The 18,301-nt window shown below is 36.2% G+C and overlaps 4 protein-coding genes across 4 annotated transcripts; 1 reads left to right on the top strand and 3 right to left on the bottom strand.

Annotated features, from left to right (window-relative positions):
* Positions 1–1,025: 1,025 nt before the first annotated feature.
* Positions 1,026–4,590, top strand: LOC114718680 (protein FAR1-RELATED SEQUENCE 7-like). The gene is given in 3 exon segments (XM_028904093.1): positions 1,026–1,246; positions 1,630–3,356; positions 3,359–4,590. Coding segments are annotated over 2 exon segments (2,277 nt in total). The 5' UTR covers positions 1,026–1,246; positions 1,630–1,888; the 3' UTR covers positions 4,168–4,590.
* A 2,048-nt stretch (positions 4,591–6,638) lies between these two features.
* LOC114718685 (F-box/kelch-repeat protein At3g23880-like) lies at positions 6,639–8,221 on the bottom strand. Its single transcript, XM_028904098.1, has one exon. It carries the CDS (start codon positions 8,149–8,151, stop codon positions 6,655–6,657), a length of 1,497 nt encoding a protein of 498 aa, XP_028759931.1. The 5' UTR covers positions 8,152–8,221; the 3' UTR covers positions 6,639–6,654.
* A 1,227-nt stretch (positions 8,222–9,448) lies between these two features.
* On the bottom strand, positions 9,449–11,450 carry LOC114718678 (F-box/kelch-repeat protein At3g23880). The gene has a single exon (XM_028904090.1). It carries the CDS (start codon positions 11,402–11,404, stop codon positions 10,100–10,102), a length of 1,305 nt encoding a protein of 434 aa, XP_028759923.1. The 5' UTR covers positions 11,405–11,450; the 3' UTR covers positions 9,449–10,099.
* Positions 11,451–15,408: 3,958 nt separating this feature from the next.
* LOC114718677 (BSD domain-containing protein 1-like) lies at positions 15,409–17,002 on the bottom strand. Its single transcript, XM_028904089.1, has one exon. The coding sequence runs from the start codon at positions 16,879–16,881 to the stop codon at positions 15,481–15,483; it is 1,401 nt and encodes a 466-aa protein (XP_028759922.1). The 5' UTR covers positions 16,882–17,002; the 3' UTR covers positions 15,409–15,480.
* Positions 17,003–18,301: the final 1,299 nt, after the last annotated feature.

The raw sequence follows: 18,301 nt of genomic DNA, 5'->3' as shown, positions 1-18,301 counted from the left end.
GTACTTAAATTGCTAAAAAAGGCACGATCTAATGTAATACTACCTCCGGTCCTAATTATAAGACCCAGTTGATTAATTTGGAGAAATTAAGAAACTTAGTTAAGTTAGTTATTTGTAATGAATAGGTGTTGTTTTTCCTAAAATATCCATACTAGTCAAGTCCGTTAGCTACAACTACTATTATTAAAAGGATTATCATGAAAAAAAGTGTATAAATATGAGAGACAAAGTAGATTGGGGTCTTATATTTAAGATCAAAATAAAAGTGAAACAAGATTTTATAATAGGGATTGGAGGTAGTAGTTAAAAAAAAAAATAAGAAGAAGATGAGGGTATTTTGAGTATGGTGTGTTCAATATTATGGTCATCATCACACTTCAAGCCATGGTCTTCCACCTCTCAAAAGCAAAACAAATTAGCTTCTGGGAAGCATAGTTGCGTCTCCTCAAACCCATGATTTTTATTCCCAAATTATGTTTTTTCTTTTAATGATTATTTCACTACTCTCATAATCCATTTCTTTTAATCTCATTCATAGTGTTTGTAATCCATGATTTACCTTTTAACGTGAATGAAACATTTGATAAATAAGACTATGCGTATAAATAAAACGTGTCATTTATGATGAAATGTTTAAAAATATGAGAAATTCTCTCTCTCGTTTTTACCTTTTTTTCCTCTGTACTTTCAAATTAATGTTATAAGTAGTTGCTGTGACACTTGCACACTTCCACTAATCACTCTTCCCCTGCAGAGTACTCATACATCTGTTGAAGTAAAACTGACCATTATAAAAATTAAATAATTAACACGAAATGCATTTAACTAGTATGATTAAGAAATCTGGTTAATTTCTTCAAGTTGTTAGAAAATAGATCATTAATATTAAAATCTTATAAAAAAATTATTCTTATCAATTTTTGCCAGTCTGTTTAATTTTGAGCCTCTCACCAAAATTCAGAGTGGGGTGGAAAAAGAAAAAGGAAAAAGGAAAAAGTTTTTGGCGGAGCACATGACCTAACATTTCCACTTTCATTTCTCATCCGGCATAATCTATCGCTTTCTTTTTGGCTCCAACAATTACTAAGCGATCTTTCCGTGTCGTCCTGCAAATCGTTTCGCTTTCTCATTTCGGCTGCTAGGATTTCCCGCGTCACATAATCTATCGTGCTTTTCTTTCTCAATTCCATTTGGACTTCGAATTTGAGGATTCAACCCGTTCTGGCCAATCTATCAATACTGGAAGGTAATTTTTTATTAGCTAAACCCTAGCTTTGTTCAACTCCATTTCCTGGCTTTTCTTGCCGAGATGTTGGTGCGTTGACTTTATGTTATCGATTTTGCTTAAAATCTGTAATCTGTACAAGTTGGCTACTTTAGTTTATTGCTCTGATCTCTTCTGATGTACTTGATTTAAAATATTGAAAAAGTTTTTGGTTGCTGTAATACTGTTTCATGGCAATTTCATCTTTTCCCGCAATCATGACATTCTCCAGTCAATTGTCTGTTTACTGGATAGCTGCAGTGAAGTTTGTAGATTATTTGGACGTGTTTGATAGGAAATGGGCTCTGTTTTATTCAATTTCTTCCTTCATAGGCTGATCATTTCATGTGGACTCTTTCTCTCAGGTTCGGATTTTCCTTCTTTCATTATTCCTGCGACGCCAGGAATATTTATAACTCAACTCCATCAAGTTTCACTCTACTTGCCAGATGAGGCGAGCCTTTGATTGTATCAATAGAGGCGTGATAAAAAGGAAGAAAAATCAGTATATCACTTTCTAGGGGGGTCGAATACTCCTGACTCTTCTGATGTTGCTGTGACTGAAATAGTACATTTCCCCATTATGTATCTTGTAATTTAGATCTTGATGGAGGAATTGAAGGCATGATTATTGAAGAAAACCCTGTAGGTACAAGACTGGCAATGAATAATGCCAGTGGAGAGCAGGGAAGAGAACTTGCCCATGAACCATACATCGGGTTGGAGTTTGAATCAGCAGATGATGCACTTAAGTTTTACACTTTATATGGGAAGCAAGCTGGATTTAAAGTTCGGATTGGTCAGTTGTATCGATCAAGAACTGATGGATCAGTTTCTTCCAGAAGATTTGTGTGCTCAAAGGAGGGATATCAGCTCAGTTCGAGAACAGGTTGTCCAGCATTCATAAGAGTACAAAAGCGGGATTCAGGGAAGTGGGTTGTTGATCATTTCATTAAGGGCCACAATCATGGACTTGAACCTGAAGGTGAAGGTGAGAGTTGCCTTCCTAATTTGCAGCCGAAAGATGCTACAGGCATAAAATCTGTTACTGGGGTGTCTCACAGACCAAGGAAAAAAATGCTTCAAGTCAAGGATGAGCATTGTTCCTTTGGTTTAATTAATTTTAAGCGGATGAGGAAAGGAGATGAAGGGCCATCCAGAGCTGAGCCATATGTAGGTCAAGAATTCAGTTCATCTAATGAAGCTTACCAATCTTATCAGGCATATGGAGCATCTGTGGGTTTCAGAGTTCGTATTGGTCAATTGTTTAGGTCTAAAAATGACGGAATAATTACATCTCGTCGATTTGTGTGCTCAAAAGAGGGGTTTCAGCACCCTTCAAGACTTGGCTGTGGGGCTTATTTGAGAGTTAAGAGACAACCATCTGGGAAGTGGGTCGTGGATCGTCTTCATAAGGAGCATAATCATAATCTTGATCCTGAACAGGAGGGTAGGCCAAAAAGTCTGCCTGCTTTAAATATCTTGACAGATGAGGTTGATGCAGGATTGGTAAATGGTGACTTATTTAGGATAGATAACTACCCTGTTCCCAGAGGAGGCAGACAAAATCATATTAAAAGTGACTGGTACGGTATGCTTTTTGAGTATTTTCAATCAAGACAAGCAGAAGATACAGGATTTTTTTATGCTGTGGAAGTTGATAATGGCAATTGTATGAGCGTATTTTGGGCTGATGGCAGATCAAGGTATTCATGCAGTCAGTTTGGTGATGTACTTGTTTTGGATACATCATATCGAAAGAGTGTTTATTTGGTTCCGTTTGCTACTTTTGTCGGCATTAACCATCACAAGCAACCTGTGCTTCTTGGATGCGCTCTAATTGCTGATGAATCTGAAGATTCTTTCACTTGGTTGTTTCAAACATGGATGAGGGCAATGTCTGGCCGGCAGCCGCTGTCAGTAATAGCCGATCAAGACATTACAATCCAGAAGGCATTGGCAAAAGTCTTTCCAGGAACCCATCATCGTTTTTCATTGTGGCAAATTAAGGTAAAAGAACAAGAGAATGTGGGTTTGATGGGTAATAAATTTGCATATGATTATGAGAGGTGCATTTACCAAAGTCAGACAGTTGAGGATTTGACACCACATGGAATGCGCTAATCAACAAATATGGATTAGAGGGCAATGCTTGGCTGAAGGAAATGTATGAGAAGCGTGCATCTTGGGTTCCATTGTATTTGAAGGGGACCTTTTTTGCAGGCATTCATATGAATGAAAGTGTTGATTCATTCTTTGGTACACTTTTAAATGGCCAAACGCCCCTGATGGAGTTCATTTCACGGTATGAAAGAGGTCTTGAGCGACGCCGTGAGGAAGAAAGAAAAGAGGATTTCAATACCTCTAATTTCCAACCATTTTTGCAAACAAAAGAACCAGTAGAAGATCAATGTAGAAGGGTTTATACTCTTACCATATTCAAAATATTTCAAAAGGAGCTTCTGCAATCGTACAGTTATCTAGGGTTTAAAATTTTTGAAGAGGGGGTCCTCAGCAGATATTTGGTGCGTAAGTGTGGGAATGATCCTGAGAAGCATGTGGTTACCTTTAGTGCATCCAGTATCAGTGTAAGCTGTAGCTGTCAGATGTTTGAACATGAAGGCATTCTTTGCAGACATGTTCTAAGGGTTTTCCAAATTTTGGAATTAAGGGAAGTTCCATCTCGTTACATCTTGCACCGCTGGACTAGAAATGCCGAGAATGGTGTTTTTCCTGATGCAGAATCATGGAGCAGCGCTCAGGAACTCAGGAATTTAATGCTATGGAGTCTAAGAGAAACTGCATGTAAATATATAGATGCTGGTGCAACTTCTCTTGACAAGTACAAACTTGCCTACGAGATTTTGCAAGAAGGGGGGAGGAAGCTATGTTGGCATCGGTGAGTACTTCTATTTTGGACGTAGTTGTATAATGAAGGTTTGTAGGTTTGTCTGTTAACTTCGTTGTGCACCTTGCAGTCTTATTTCATGAATCATACTGAGTAATGCATGATTCGGGTTGCTGGTTTCCTCAACTGTTGGATCTTTTACTGGATATTTTGCTATGTAGATCGAGTGGGTCGTGCCTGTTCTTTGAGTTGGCCTTTATTCCTTAAGGATGAGAATGAGATCATTGAGTGGGCCTTTTTTGCCCCAAAAAAAAATCCAGATTTGATGGTCTTTTAAAAACTCAGCTTCCTCCTGAAAATCGAAGTTCCTATACGCAAAGGAGTCCCTAGCCCTGCCCAGATAACTTGTAGTGATCAAAATCGTGTACTTCTCTTTTTCATTGAGAAAAAAGTGGTTAGCGGGCCACCCGCTTTCTTTCTTTCTTTCTTTTTTAATATTTTTTTTTCACCATTAGAATCGAAAAGAGAAATAGGCAATAAGACTGCATATGCGACACATCATGGTTCCTCTAGAGGAGTTTAGACATGAAAAACAAAATTGCTTATATATATAATTAAAAAAAATGCTTTTCAAGTCTTATTCTTAGAGTCTGTTTGGATAACATCCAAAACCATGATTTGGGTAAAAAAATTGTCAAACAAGGGGTAAAATTAACAAACCATGGTTTGGGGCCAAAATCATGGTTTTGGATTCAAAACCATAGTTTCAGAAAAAATGAATTCATTCTGCTTTTGGTTCAAATTAGAGAGTATGATTATGCTTGAAATCTTAACGATAATATGACTTTAATACCCTTCAATTATTTTTTATAAACATATTTAATCTTATCTTTTATAAATATATATACAAATATTAATTATTTATTAATCACATTATCTTATATGTCATTAATTATGTTGGTAAAAAATATATTATTAACAATTTTAATCCTTCAAATTAAATATATTATAAAATTCATCTTTTATGTAATTATCATATTAATTTATGTCTTTTTTAGTAATTAGCATATATAAAAAGTGCTTCTAATAACGGCTATCTAAACACTCTAACTTTATCAGAGTTATTTTTTTACAAAAGCTATTCTTCTAAGAATCTATTCTCTAAAAGTTATTTTCCAAATAATGATTTGGTTTTATCCAAACACTTTTTTAGAAGATAATTTAATTTAGTGATTTTTCTTCTAAAAAAGCAAATCCTGAAGCTTTGGGTATGCCGGGAGGCAGGCGCAATGGCATGTGTTACCCGGCGAAACGAAAGAGATCCTTGTCATTACCAAGTAATTCATATCTGGTAGGTCTGTTCATGATGCAGACCTACCATTGATGCAGACCTTGAAGCCAATGAAAATCCCCACTTCATAATCTGTTTGAATTGTGTGGCAAAGGATGATGATACATGTCAGGGTTGGATAAGAGAACTCCAATTCAAATTTCACATTTTTAATGATTTAGATTGCGAGTTTTGATTTTTCCACTGCATTGGTTTAAAACATTATTCTCAGCCAAATGTGTGGTTATTTTTTAAAAAAAAAAAACCGTCTGTTTATATTAGAAAGGGATGCAGATTTTGAATGAAGAGAGAATCAATGAGTAAAAAATATTTGAAGGGAAAAAATCCCAGAGTTTTCCCTTCGAGCATTCCCTCTTTTTTTCCTCCTTCTCCTCCTGATTTTCTTCCCTATCCAAACCAAGCTTAAATGATGGAGAGTTAACCTTTGCTTGACATTAGAAATGAAAAATTATAATTCTGAGACAAAAATTTAGTTGTAAAACTTTTCAATGGTGAAAAAATAGGGTATACTTAGATGCAGTCTCATATTTTGAAAAAAATAAATAAATGAAATGGAATAAATGAATGGATTTGTGATTATAACCAGACAAGTATGTGATTTGGTTTGGAAGCCATACATTTGTCCACAAAATTATGCATTACTAGTGATACGAAAGACGTATAACCAATTGAAATGAAAATAAAATTAGCGATAAAAAAGAAAAGATATGTGTCCCTTTTAGAATTTTTTTCCCTTTTTTAAAAAATCAGATATTTTTAGATGGAAAATTTGAATTAATACAAGGCCCTTCACGGCAAATTCTACTGGAGATGTGAAAGTGGCTATATTTTTTGTTATGACCGTTGTGTCTTTTCATCAAATTTAGTTCGTGGGTTAGGTTCTATTCCTGAGGAAAGTCTTGATTCTTCTCTGACTCTGAGGAACGTATATAAATCAAAGATGAGACATTAGCCATGCCTTTTTTACTCTTACCGCTAAAACAGTGAACTCCTTTGCAGAGTGGAAGGATCTTTTCTTGAAATAACGGTCAACAGTCGGCTCCTATTTATAATAAGTTGTCAATGCTTATCTATGTAATTAATGAAAAAACGATTCTCCCATACCCTTTCATTATATGCCATTATTTACACTGCCTTTTGCCCATAATTTTTACATATGTCAATGATCTACTCTATATGAGCAAGATAGGCCTAACTCAGTAATTTATCAGAGACAGCCTTCTCTGTCACATGTAAGTCAGAAAAAGGCAGGACTTGAACATTGAAGCCATTAGCATGACTATTTAATGGAGATACAAGACTCTCAATGTATACCTCAGCATCAAACCAACCCTTCCCATTCTCAATCCTGGGATACTTAAAAGACTTGTCTCTTGTGTCATAGAGGACCAAGTCAAACTCAAACATTAACAGAATTTGACCATTCTCGGAAACGCAAAATGGCTGTGAGTAGGAAAAGTCTTCGGGGTTAGGCAAATAAGGGATGGTCACCAATCTCACCCAAGACTCTCTTACTCCATGGTCCTTCATTATCCACACAACAAAATGGGTCTTCTTGTAATCATAGCTCATAGATAGGCAGCCTCCTAAAACACCCAAGCTAGGCCTGGAACTGACTTCTTTTTCATATGCAGGTGGCAGAACTTGCCTGTATGTTTCCTTCTGCAGATCAAAAGACACAATAACCCACAGAGGGTCTGGAGTTGAATTTACAGACCGAGAACCAAAGGAGCAACGGGCTGGCCAATTAAGAGTTCCGCTCACAAATTTCCCGAAATCATGATAGGGTGTGAACCCATTAGGGAAATCTTGAATCTTTCTCCAAGAATTGGTGGCTAGACTGTAAACCTTCGCGCTTGTTTTACTGATATGATGTTGTTCTCCAGGGTCACAAGACACAGCCACCACTTTATAATCGTCAGATATGTGATCATATCCGAGACCAAATGCAGTATAACACCCGGGTCTCCAATTATTATCCAAAGATGGAGACTTTTTGGACACTCTGATTGATGGGTTCCAAAGAAGAACACGCTCTGCTTTTATGGCAAAACAGAGCAACCCATTACAAGAGCCTACGATCCCATCATGGCGAAACTTGTTCTTCACTGGGTAATTGAGTTCTTCAGAAATGATTGAAGGTTCATCGATCAATGAGCACACAGCGCAAGATTTGAGGTTGAACTCTGCAGTTGTGGAACTTAACATGATCCTTTGGTGGTTGAGACTGGTATCCTGAGTTGAACTCAAAAGGTGTTTTCTGATGAAATAAGGATCAGAAATTAAGGATTTCCATGACTTACATACGCACCTGAGTTGCAAAAGAGACGTCACGGGAAGCCTCGAGAGGATTTCTTCGATGAGCTCATTGGGAATGAAAGGTAATTGATCAAGAAATGGTTTAGAAACAGAGGAAACTTGACTCTGACTCTGACTCTGCTTTTGTGATTGTACAATCGAGGAACTTGAAACAGACAAGGTAGTTGGGTCTCGGTAATTGATTGGTTGCTCTCTCTTAAGGGACGTATTAGGAGTGGCGGTGCCGTGGGGACGGCCGTGGTAATCAGTGCCACCTTCCAACGACATATAAGAGAGAGTGGGAGAGAGGAAGAGGAAGTTCTGGTTCCTCCGTTTCTTCAAATTTTGCGGAGTGGGAAGTGCGAGAGGCTCAGAGCTTGTGAGCTTCATCTTATGAAGATTAATAGATTACTACGATTGCCTGCCATTCATGTCACGATAGCATTTTATTACGTCATTTTTTCTGTTTTAGTTTCCGCTTCGGATAATACATGGGATCTTGGTTCTAGCACAAAATGACTCACTTGATCTTCTCTATTTAAATAAGGCATCAAGATATACATTCATTCAAGGAAATACTATAAGTTCTGTAAAATATCTTAATCTTTAAATCTCTCCGATTTTTTAATATGAAAAAAAAAAGCTCATCAGTTTGTACTTAAAATAATAATTTTTTATTTGATCTCATGATACGGGACTCACGTATGCATTATAAACTCACTAGACAACGCATTACATAAAGTCTCTTGTTGAAGTGCATTATGACAAAAAAAGTCTGTTAATAGTTGACGTTAAGGAAACATTGCAAGTGATTGATGTTACTAAAGCAACCATTTGGGGATTATGACGGCAAGAAGCTGTTGTGTAAAGGGGCTGTAATGTTCTCAGCAAACCAAGGACTGAACTGAAATATGCATAACTTCGTTCCTTTGTGGGACATCCAAAGGTTGCTTGCTGATGAAGGATCCGTTTGTTCACATTCAGCTCAGGGCGGTGGCTGGCGGCTGCCTTGTTGAATATTCCTCTTTTAGAACATCAAATTATTTTTCGGTTTCATTTAATTTCAAAAATATAAATGACTTTGCAGCAAGTAAGAATAATGCGATAGATTGGTCTTTGTTCAGCTAAATGTGTCATGGAGGATGGATTTGTAGCATTTATTTATTTGTTTGTTTGTTTTTATTTTATTTTATTTAAGTGTGTGAATCTTCATGCGGCAGGTGATGAAGATCCCTCATCAGCAAGTTGTGCTTGCCACCATATCTTTCCGCTTCCTCATATTTTATCCCCCCCCCCCTTCTCCTGTTGAGATGACATTGACAAGTGGTGACAAGTGGTGCATTCTGTATAAGCCATTCAAAAGTTGCAAGGAAACTAAACACTAACCAGCTATTAGTTCAATCATCACAGTAAGATTTGGTGCTGCAATTCTCATTGGGGCATAAAATGACAGTATCCTGTGATTTTTGTTTTTCTGGGATATTACTCAAATTAACCCACAGCTCCCACTCTTAAAAAGCTTATATATCTAACGACTAATAAAATCATCCCTTGTACCCAAGTTTTGAGTAAAAGTTGCACATGGGATTATTCCACTGTCCAAAACTTTCGGAAGTTAATTTTAACGTTTCTTTCAACGTCATATTTTTCTGGTTAACACATAACATTGGCCAATGAACCCAGCCAATGGAGGGGAATCAATTCTTCATCTTATTATTACAAGTTACATCAGTTCACCAGGTTTACTGGCATCTTGAAACACAAATACCAAAACCATAAAAAGCAAAAAATTGGGAACACTTGCACCCTTTTTCATCCGTCAGCTCTTCCTCCTGAACCATAGTCCCATCCCTTTCTACTTTTAACAACAATCAAAGAACTGAATGACAGCAAATTACGCTAATGAAGTGCCATACCTAGTATTACCTTCCATATAATCATCTTCGGCCCTCGATTTTACTCCTGCCATACATGCCAAATGTATATTTAGAACAAGCATTAGCAGCATAAAGCGGCGTCAAAACATTTGTACATCAGTCAGCACAGTCTTTTAAGGGATTGGGTTGGTACAGCAACTATTATTGCAGGACAGCACCTGATAACAATACAAGGCGGCGCATTACTGTGAACTATAAATTGAACCTAAACATCTGAGAGCCGCGATCAACTTTAGCACCGATTCCATGGAGAATATCTTCTCACAATTGAGATGAAACATTAAATTTCTCTCGCTACAGATCCATCAAAGATGATCCATGAACTCAACAATATTCAGCTCAGAGAATCCTTCAAGAAGCTCATGCACCAGGTAACTTGGCCTTGCATCTAAATCCGATCTTTACAAGCAAGGCGAGATCAGACTCTCAACATAGATCTGTGCCTCAATCCAACCTCTATTGCATTGAATCTCAGGACTTACAAATGAGGAAGATCTAGGGTTATACCAATTTAAGAGCCACCTGTCCTGCAACAGTATTTCACTACTCTCCGAAATACAGCGATCCTTCGGACATAGAAGGACAGGATTTTCCGGGGACGGAATGTTGAACAGTTTAGTCCAAGACTCTTTAACACCAAAATCCTTCATGATCCACACATCTGAGCGCGTGCCATAGTTATAAAGGATGGCCAAGCAGTCTCCCAATACTCCCAAGGTCAATGTAAGCATACCGTCTCCATGATCAGGCTGTGGAAGTTCTACATATGACTCCTTCTCTAAATCAAGAGAAATAACAACCAGAGAAGAACGTGAATGACTATCTGCCACCCAATTAAGTGTTCCGCTCACAAATTTTCCCATTTCATCATACGGGATACCTAAAGGGAACTCCTGAATCATCCTCCAAGAATCATCACCCAATGTATAAACGCTGACTTCTGTTTTATAATCACCTCTACCATCACTATTATAGCAGAAAATTGCGACCACCTTGTATTTATCAATAGATTGATCACAACCAAACCCATATATTATATAACTCCCGTCCCGTTTTTGATAATCTAAACAAGGAGATTTCTTGCATTTTCTAATAGACGGGTTCCAGACAAGGACATGGCTGGGTCGAATAGCGAAACAAAGCAAGCCGTTGCAAGAACCCACAATGAAATCATATGGATTTTGTCTCTTCAAAGGGTATTTCAGTTTCACGGCGTTCGTGCGTTTGCGCTCGCGTGTGGATGAAACAGGGCAAGATGTAACAGTACGACTAGGTCCCGGGACGCAGAACACGATGTTATGGTGAGTGAACTTACGGTCCGTAATTGAAACACGGAGGTGCAGTTTAGCAAATCGGGGATCGGAGATCAAGGAATTCCAAGACTTGCATACACACCTGAGTTGCAGGAGCAACTTGACAGGGAGCCTGGAGAGAATATTCTCGATGAGCTCGGGAGGAAGGATCGGCGACGGTGGAGAAGCTCTATCGCCATGATTAGCCATGTGGTGGTGGCGAGAAGAGGAAGGAGAAGTGAGGGATGAGGATGAACGAGGAGAAAGTCGATGCTTCTTGGGAATGGAAGAGCCTTCTGGTTCAGGGAATCCCTGAGAAAAAGGTGAGACGATGTTAGCGAACTCACAATTGGTGGTGGTACCTGTACCTGACGCCATTATTGGGGAGCTAGGGCTTTCCTGCGTTACTTTCATCAGCTTCTGCCTTCTGGGCTCTGAGTTCTGACAGGTTACTCCTCCACGCAATCTTAAAATAATGAGATTCCTCATGCGCTGCGTTTTTCCTCATTCAAACCCGTATCACATTTAAAAGGGTGTTTGGGTAGTTTCAGAAACACTACTTAGAAATATTTTTCTACTGATCAAGATAAATTTTTCTACACATTTGTTAAAATACTTTTTTTGGTGACTTGTTAAAAATACTTTTAAAACTATGATTTTGTTTCTATCCAAACACAAGAGAGTATTTGGATAAGTGGTTCTGAAAAGTATTTTTTTCACAAATTCAGATAAATTTTTATATATATATTTATTTTATATATTGTAAAATCACTTCTGAAACTATGGTTTAGTTTATATCCAAACACCTCCTTAATCCCACCTGTTATTCTCAGTATATAGTTATGGGAGAATTATAACAAAATCCAAAAAAAAATATAAAATAAAGTTTAGAAGTTGTAATTTTCTACTTTAAAATTTATTATTACTACCTGTTTCAATTATTATTAAAAAATTTTAGTAATTATTTTTTCTCCTTCCAATCTCGCTAATTCTCCTTAGCTATATTGTATAAGTAGGTTTTATTTTTATTCCGCCAAACTATCCTCCTTGCCAAGCCACGAATATTAAGTATTAGGTTGTCTATATTACTCCCTTCCATTTTTAATACAAAATTAGTTAATTAATTTAAATATATCAAAAAAATTAGTTAAGTTAATTATTTATAATAAATATGTATTTTATTTCTTAAAATACTATAGAGACTATCTTAAAAAATAAATAAATATGAGAGACAAAGTAAATTGAAATTTTATATTTACGATCAAATTAAAAGTCTAACTAACTCTTATTAAAGAATGTGGGGCTAGTAACTTATTTTTTTCTTCCTCTCTTCTTTGTAAATCAATTTATTACTTTTTAAGCCAACATAAAATGATAATTTTTACAAAAAGCAAATGCCTTATAAATTACTTTTTTAATTATTATTATTACACGTTAGATTATTTTATTTAATTGTGGAATATAATTATGTTAAGTTGATATAATATACTCCTACAGTTATAAATATAAGACCTATTTTATAGTGTAATTTATATTATAAAATAAGTCTTATATTAAAAATTGAAGAAGTATAATAAGGTGCAACCTCCACGTAACAAAATATGCTTATATAGCGTTGAGTTGAATTGATCAGATCATAATTCCTTGTTCATAGTAAAAATAAAAAATAAACAATAAGTGGAGATGAGCTTGCAGAAGATTTTTGTGATTTTGCAGTAGAAGGCATGGACATCAGGATGTCAATTTTTTGTGAAGTTACTGTCATAATTCATAAATGCACTTACCACATCCCATTAACAGCTGATCATCCATACTCCACAGGTTGCATTTTACCATTTACTTCTCTGGTACTGTTTATAAATGGGAGAGAGAATAATATTTTATTTTATTTTATTTATAAGTGACCTCATAATAAAAATAATAAAATTTAATTTTGCAAGATTAAATTTTTTTGCTTTGTAAAGTTACCGTCATAAATGTATTGTTTAGTTCCATTAGCAGATATGAATGCAAAATTTTAACCTACTCGCTCCGTCTCTTATTATAAACAATACAGAACTCTATTACATAAATCAAAAAATTAGTTAAAGATAATAAATAAGTAAAAATTATAAGGTTTTTTTTTCAAAATATCCTTATTTATCATGCGAGAGTATAAGAAAGAGAATAAGAAAATTATTATAATAAAAAAAATTATGAGAGAGAGAATGTGTGATAAAGAGAGACCATGGTTTGACAATTGAAATAAATAAATATATTGAATATTAAAATAAGTATTTAATGGGAGCAAAATAAAAAATTTTGCAACAAAAATTTAAGACAACTTGTAAATGTTGGATATATTTATAAATAAGAAAGGATGGTAGTTGTTACTTATAAAAAGAAATGAGGGAGTATATAATAATGCAGTGATTAATTCCCATAGCCATGCCAAGAAACAAGAAAAAGCGCTTCTGTATCAATAATTAATTAATTGCATTAGAGAAATCGAGATTTTAGATAAACCAATATGTGATCGGTATATAATATGATAATGTCATCCCCAAATAAAGTAAAAATAAAAACAAAACTTTTCTTCCAATATAATATAGTACAGTTGTGCATATTGCAATAAGCCAATAACACTTTCAAGCAGCATAGAGTCTCCGTGAACTTCCAAATTGAGTCGCCCAAGAGCAAAGGTGAATTAAGCTATAAATATTTCTTGACTTTAAAATACTGAAATAATACAAACAACAAATAGAAATGGAGCATAGTGACATCACCATGAGTGAGCAAAAGAGATAAGAGATGAATCACCCTGAGCAATCTTGCTGGTTTCATGTCAATCAGCACACAACCAAAATCCGGTTGCTAGATCGTTATGGGAATTTCACCACACTTTTTTTTTTTGGGGTGAAAAATTTCACTACACTTCTTTAATATTAGATCAAGTTCTTGGTGCCACCCAACAATATTTCCAATTTTCACATGGAAGTTCCCTTTATCCAGCATAATACTACCTCCGGTCCTAATTATAAGACTCAGTTGACTAATTTGAGAAGATTAAGGAAGTAAGTTAAGTTAGTTATTTGTAACAAATAAGTGTTGTTATTCCTAAAATATCCTTGCTAATTAAGTGTGTTGGTTAGAACTATCATTATTAGAAGGACTATCTTGGAAAAAAATGCATAAATATGAGAGACAAAATGGATTGGGGTCTTATAATTAGGACCAAACTAAAAGTCAAACGGGATCTTATATTAAGGACCGGAGGTAGTACAATGACTTACTCAAGATTCTCTTAGTCCCAAGTCTGCTCAAGAGTTAAGATAGTAGTTTAGAGTGTCTATGATAGAGCAATATTGTCTTAGAGTGAAATTAACTAATAGAGAACTTATCATCAGAGTAATTGAATGAAGCTAGTCTGTAGTAGAAAATCACTTATTAGTGGTTGGACATAAGAAAATGGCCATTACTCAAAAGAAAAGAATTGGTTCGCTAATCATGGTAAGTACGTCTCATAATCATAAATTCGCAGCTTGTTGGCAGATGCTCAATATTATGAGATAAGTAATGAAAAGAATTTAAAAATTAAGAATAAAAATAAAAGTCAAGGTACATTGATATCAGGAACGATAGAGAAGTATGTTCGTGAACAACTCATATCAGAAGACACAAATTTACTGCTAGGAACGAAACAAATTTTCGACGCGTTCAAGGACATTGAAGCAATTGTTGACAAAAGCAAAGATTTCTCAACAAATGTCAGCTAACTGCACATAAACACCTGAATTTGTTGCCCGTCAATTACTCCGTGAAATGAATGTGCATCAAAGCAAGGTGATTGTTGATGTAAATTAGGAAATGTTAACAACTTGGCAAGGAAGGCGCTTATTGACAAACTCAACCTTTTTTTTTTTTTGGACTCAAAACTCAACCTTTAGATACATCAAGAACAGGACATTGACAAAAACACAGAAGCACAAATTGGGACATCATATATATATATATATATATATATATATATTGACTAAAACATATCTTTTCAGTATTAGAAGTAATTTTCTTTGACATGCTGTCGGACACTAGATATGACGCCCAAAAATATCCCGAAAGTATCTGAAATAAGATTAAACATCATATTTGATTAAATTATGACCGCTTAGCTCTCTGAAATCATTTTTACAGGAACCTTTTAGACTTAGATCCGTCATTAATCTCTCGACTACTGGCAATAGAAAGTTCTGGACAATAACATACTCTTGAAACTCTTCAATCTTTTGTAGATTCACTTGACTCTTTTGCTTCATTCTTTTGATGCAAAACAATCTTCTCTACATCAAAACATAAGAATCCAATACATATTTACCTAAACTTGCGTAAAGCATAAAAAAAGAGTTTGCCTACAATGTTATGCTACAGGGGAAAAAATTATGCCCTTGGTAAGGGTTTGCAATATAACGCAATCATTGGATTAAAGCATTAATAATACTGAACAGAAAATTTTGTCATGATTTGACAGCCTCATCATCATCTTCAATATCCCAACTAAGGTCCTCCTCTTGTTCATCTGAACTCAACCTCTTTCGCAAATCAATTCTACTAGTGGTTCCGAATGCATCTGCTTTGTTCTCGTCATTGCTTCCCATATCTTCAATCTCATCCCAACCGAGGTCTTCTTCCTCAGGCATCGATGGCTGGCTTGAAACAACTGAAATATCACTATCTTTGCAAGATTCAATGTTATCTGTTTTAACTTCTGATGCTGCTTGGTCTTGATATTTAGCTTCTAACTTATCCCCACTTCCACTGGCACTTCCAGGAGCATTTGATGCCACATGTTCAGGATCCTTAACCTCCGACTTATACCCGCCATCAGTTCCAGATTCAGACGCAAAACCGTTCGCATCATTTTCTATCTCCGAATCTACCTTCTTAGTCTCAACACTCTCAAAAGCACCACCACTACCAGCAACTTCAGTGGAATCTTCCTCCTTTGCCAACGTCACCGCACTGGAATCACCTTTTGCTTCATACCCATCATCATCATCGTCAAAATCCCAACTCAGATCCTCCTCTTCATCCCCAGAGATCGCACGCTTAACAAGCTTAGCTCTGGCATCCTCCGCCTGCTTCAGTTTATGCATCCTATAGAAATACCTGCTCCAGAAGCTTTCATGGTCGATCCTAATGGAGACAACCTCGCCATATATCTCCTCAATCACCCCATTCTCCGCAAACAAGTCCTGAATCTCCTGCCCCTTCTTATCCAACTCAAACCCTGCTTTCCACTCATTGTAATTTTCCACATCTTCGGGTTCCTCCACATATGTGTTAACATCATTCTGAAGAGCACGCACGAGCGCATCGAACCTGCTGTACGGCTTGACATCTGAACTCTGATTACTGCTAGTACTCAATCGCTGCTTACCAAAAACGTTCCTACCATTATCGTTGTAATCAGAAGGAACGAAATCAGAATCATCGGCTAAAAGAGAATCCCTACCCCGAGAGATAATCTTGGTCGTCGATTTCCATACCGAGCTGCCGATATCGTCTATGGCTTGGCCCACCGACTCAAGCGACTCCTGAGCAACCGACGCGCCAACATCAAGCGAAGCAGGGAGATCCTTGACGGCGCGTGAAGCAGCTTCTCGAATAATCGCCGTCTCTTTCCTCAATCCAGAACTGAATTCCTCAAGATCGCGGCGGTAGGTGCCGATAACTGACTCGGATTTGGAAGCAAGGGTCTGAAAGAGACCTCCAAAGTTCCAGGCGTTGTTAGGGTCGGAACTCTGAACCGGAGCGGGACTCGGATCGGGTTCATCAGGGTCATGTTCTCTGGATCCATGAGAAACCGGGGGTGGCGGCGGCGGATCGTCGGAGAACACGGCCTTGAAGAAATCCATTGAGTATGAGAGGCGAGGTTGCGCAGCCGATGGCGTTTGCTTATGATTTATGATATGATGCGTTACTCCATTGAAGAGGCGGACTTATCAGTTTATGCGCTTCGTCGGTGATTAATTCAGTTAAATTTGACGCAAGTTTTTCTCTTTCTGTTTTATCTTTTTCCCATCAATACTTTTTTTTTTTCTGGGGCCAAATTTTCCCCTCAGGCCTCAACAACAATCAATCATTTTCAATATACACACAGCAATTTGTGTTAGAGATTCATGAATCTAAAGTTCTAAACAAGGTGTCCTGTTTTATAATAATACGTTAATAATCAATAATAATAAGATGTATTAATTTTATATTATTTTTTTGGCCAAAAATTGTATATCATACATTAATATTATAAAAATTAGTACCATTTATAAGTCACATTTTATGGAACTCATTTCCACGTTTAGTTTATCACAAGTACAAATTACGAATGGAAACCATTGTATGAGAACATATCTTTGGATTATGGATTTTATTATATTACATTTTATTTCTTATTTTTATTTAAATTTCAAATATAACTTTTACTGTTAATTTGTCTTGGTTTATTACTCCTCCGGTCCTTAATATAGGATCCAATTCTTGAGTTGGTTTTGGTTCTAAATATAAGGCCCATTTATCATATTTATCAATTTTCTCTAAATTATCCCTATGGATACTCTCTCAACCATAATCAAGTAGAAAAGGGAGAGGGGTATTAAGAAAGATGATTATGGTGTTTTAGGAAAAATGTGTCACTTTTCTTATAATCAACCAGCTTACCCAACTTCCTTAATCTAATCAAATTAGTTAAATAGGTATTATATTAAAGATCGGAGGAATATAATCTATTAAAGAATATACAAGAATTAACCTATTCTTATTATATCAGTATAAGAAAGTCCGGTTAAATTGGCATTTGCACACAACGTTTTGAAGTTTAAACAACTCATCTGTCTGTTTATATTTACTAAACACTCCATAAATATTCGTGATCTTAGGGGAAAATCAGTGGTTATGATGCTATTGGTTTTGACAGTGAGAAATGTCAACAATGGCGCTAGTTGCAGTGGCGAATAGAACCAACAACTGAGAGTTTTCTCCGCCCTCATAATGGCTAAATGGATATTAAAGTGAAATGATTAAAAGAATTGCCTCAATAAATATTTTCAACAAAACACAAACTGAACCTAGCGATTGGTTTGGGACTCTGGATTAAAAGAATGCGTTGTTAACAACCTGAATTAGTTAGAAAACCATAGACAATATTACCTAAGTATACATATTATTTCTAGTCTACTGTTATGGGGGCAGAAGACTTGGCCTTGTCGGGCTAAAGACGTTGTTTGGTTGGAGGGTTTTTAGGAGAATAGAAGGAGGGGAAGGGAGGGGAGGGGATGCAAA

Source organism: Neltuma alba, unplaced genomic scaffold (assembly GCF_004799145.2).
Source record: "Neltuma alba isolate B1F8T4 unplaced genomic scaffold, ASM479914v2 tig00011856_pilon, whole genome shotgun sequence".
Taxonomy (NCBI): Eukaryota; Viridiplantae; Streptophyta; class Magnoliopsida; order Fabales; family Fabaceae; genus Neltuma; species Neltuma alba.
This window is presented reverse-complemented; position numbering and strand designations above follow the sequence as displayed.